This window comes from Theobroma umbraticum, unplaced genomic scaffold, assembly GCF_002168275.2.
Source record: "Theobroma umbraticum cultivar Fairchild unplaced genomic scaffold, ASM216827v3 scaffold_67.0, whole genome shotgun sequence".
Taxonomy (NCBI): domain Eukaryota; kingdom Viridiplantae; phylum Streptophyta; class Magnoliopsida; order Malvales; family Malvaceae; genus Theobroma; species Theobroma umbraticum.
The window spans coordinates 7,181,810-7,182,373 of NW_018397262.1; the positions used below are offsets into that span (position 1 = coordinate 7,181,810).

The window sequence follows — 564 nt, forward strand, 5'->3', positions numbered from 1 at the left end:
TAATAAAACTAATCTTAGTCATAAGAAGTTTGAAACAGCAAGAACTTGTTAGACGAGACGGTTGTCGACCTGATTGATTGAAACCAAGAACAATAAAACTGAACAAACAAAAAAAATTGACATATCTCTCAAAAACCTTCTTTTATAAGCAATGATTCCCATTCCCTTCTTCTTCAATTCAATCTCCTCTCTAGTTCTCTCCTTTCCATTCCCTACGATATCTTTGTAGCCAGGACACGATGGCGTTTAATAATTTAAGCTCGCCCACCACCGGAATGGAAGGTCATGCCAGAGTGGAGGAAGTTTGTCTTAAATTTCCTCCCAAAGTCAGCTCCCCAGGCTTGGCTGCATTGATCCTGAGCAACGAACAAAAAGAAACATTCATGGACTTTGCTGGGCCAAGACTTCATTTCCAGATGATTCTCACTTTTGTTTTCACTCAAGTTATTCATAATATGCTCAAACACCTGGGATTGCCAGTTTTCATCTCCCAGATTGTTGTAGGAATGATACTCGGTCCTATGGTTTTCAAGGGTCACGATTCATTGGTTACAATGTCAGAGG

The 564-nt window shown here is 39.9% G+C and overlaps 1 protein-coding gene across 1 annotated transcript in view; it reads left to right on the top strand.

The window, feature by feature from the left end:
• Positions 1-239: 239 nt before the first annotated feature.
• LOC110418882 (cation/H(+) antiporter 4-like) overlaps positions 240-564 on the top strand; it is a gene marked incomplete at its 3' end in the record, with an annotated part of 1,790 nt that continues 1,465 nt past the window's right edge. The window contains exon 1 of the mRNA XM_089783944.1: positions 240-564. This exon is cut by the window's right edge and continues 114 nt beyond it. Coding sequence (XP_089640070.1) covers positions 240-564 — 325 coding nt within the window.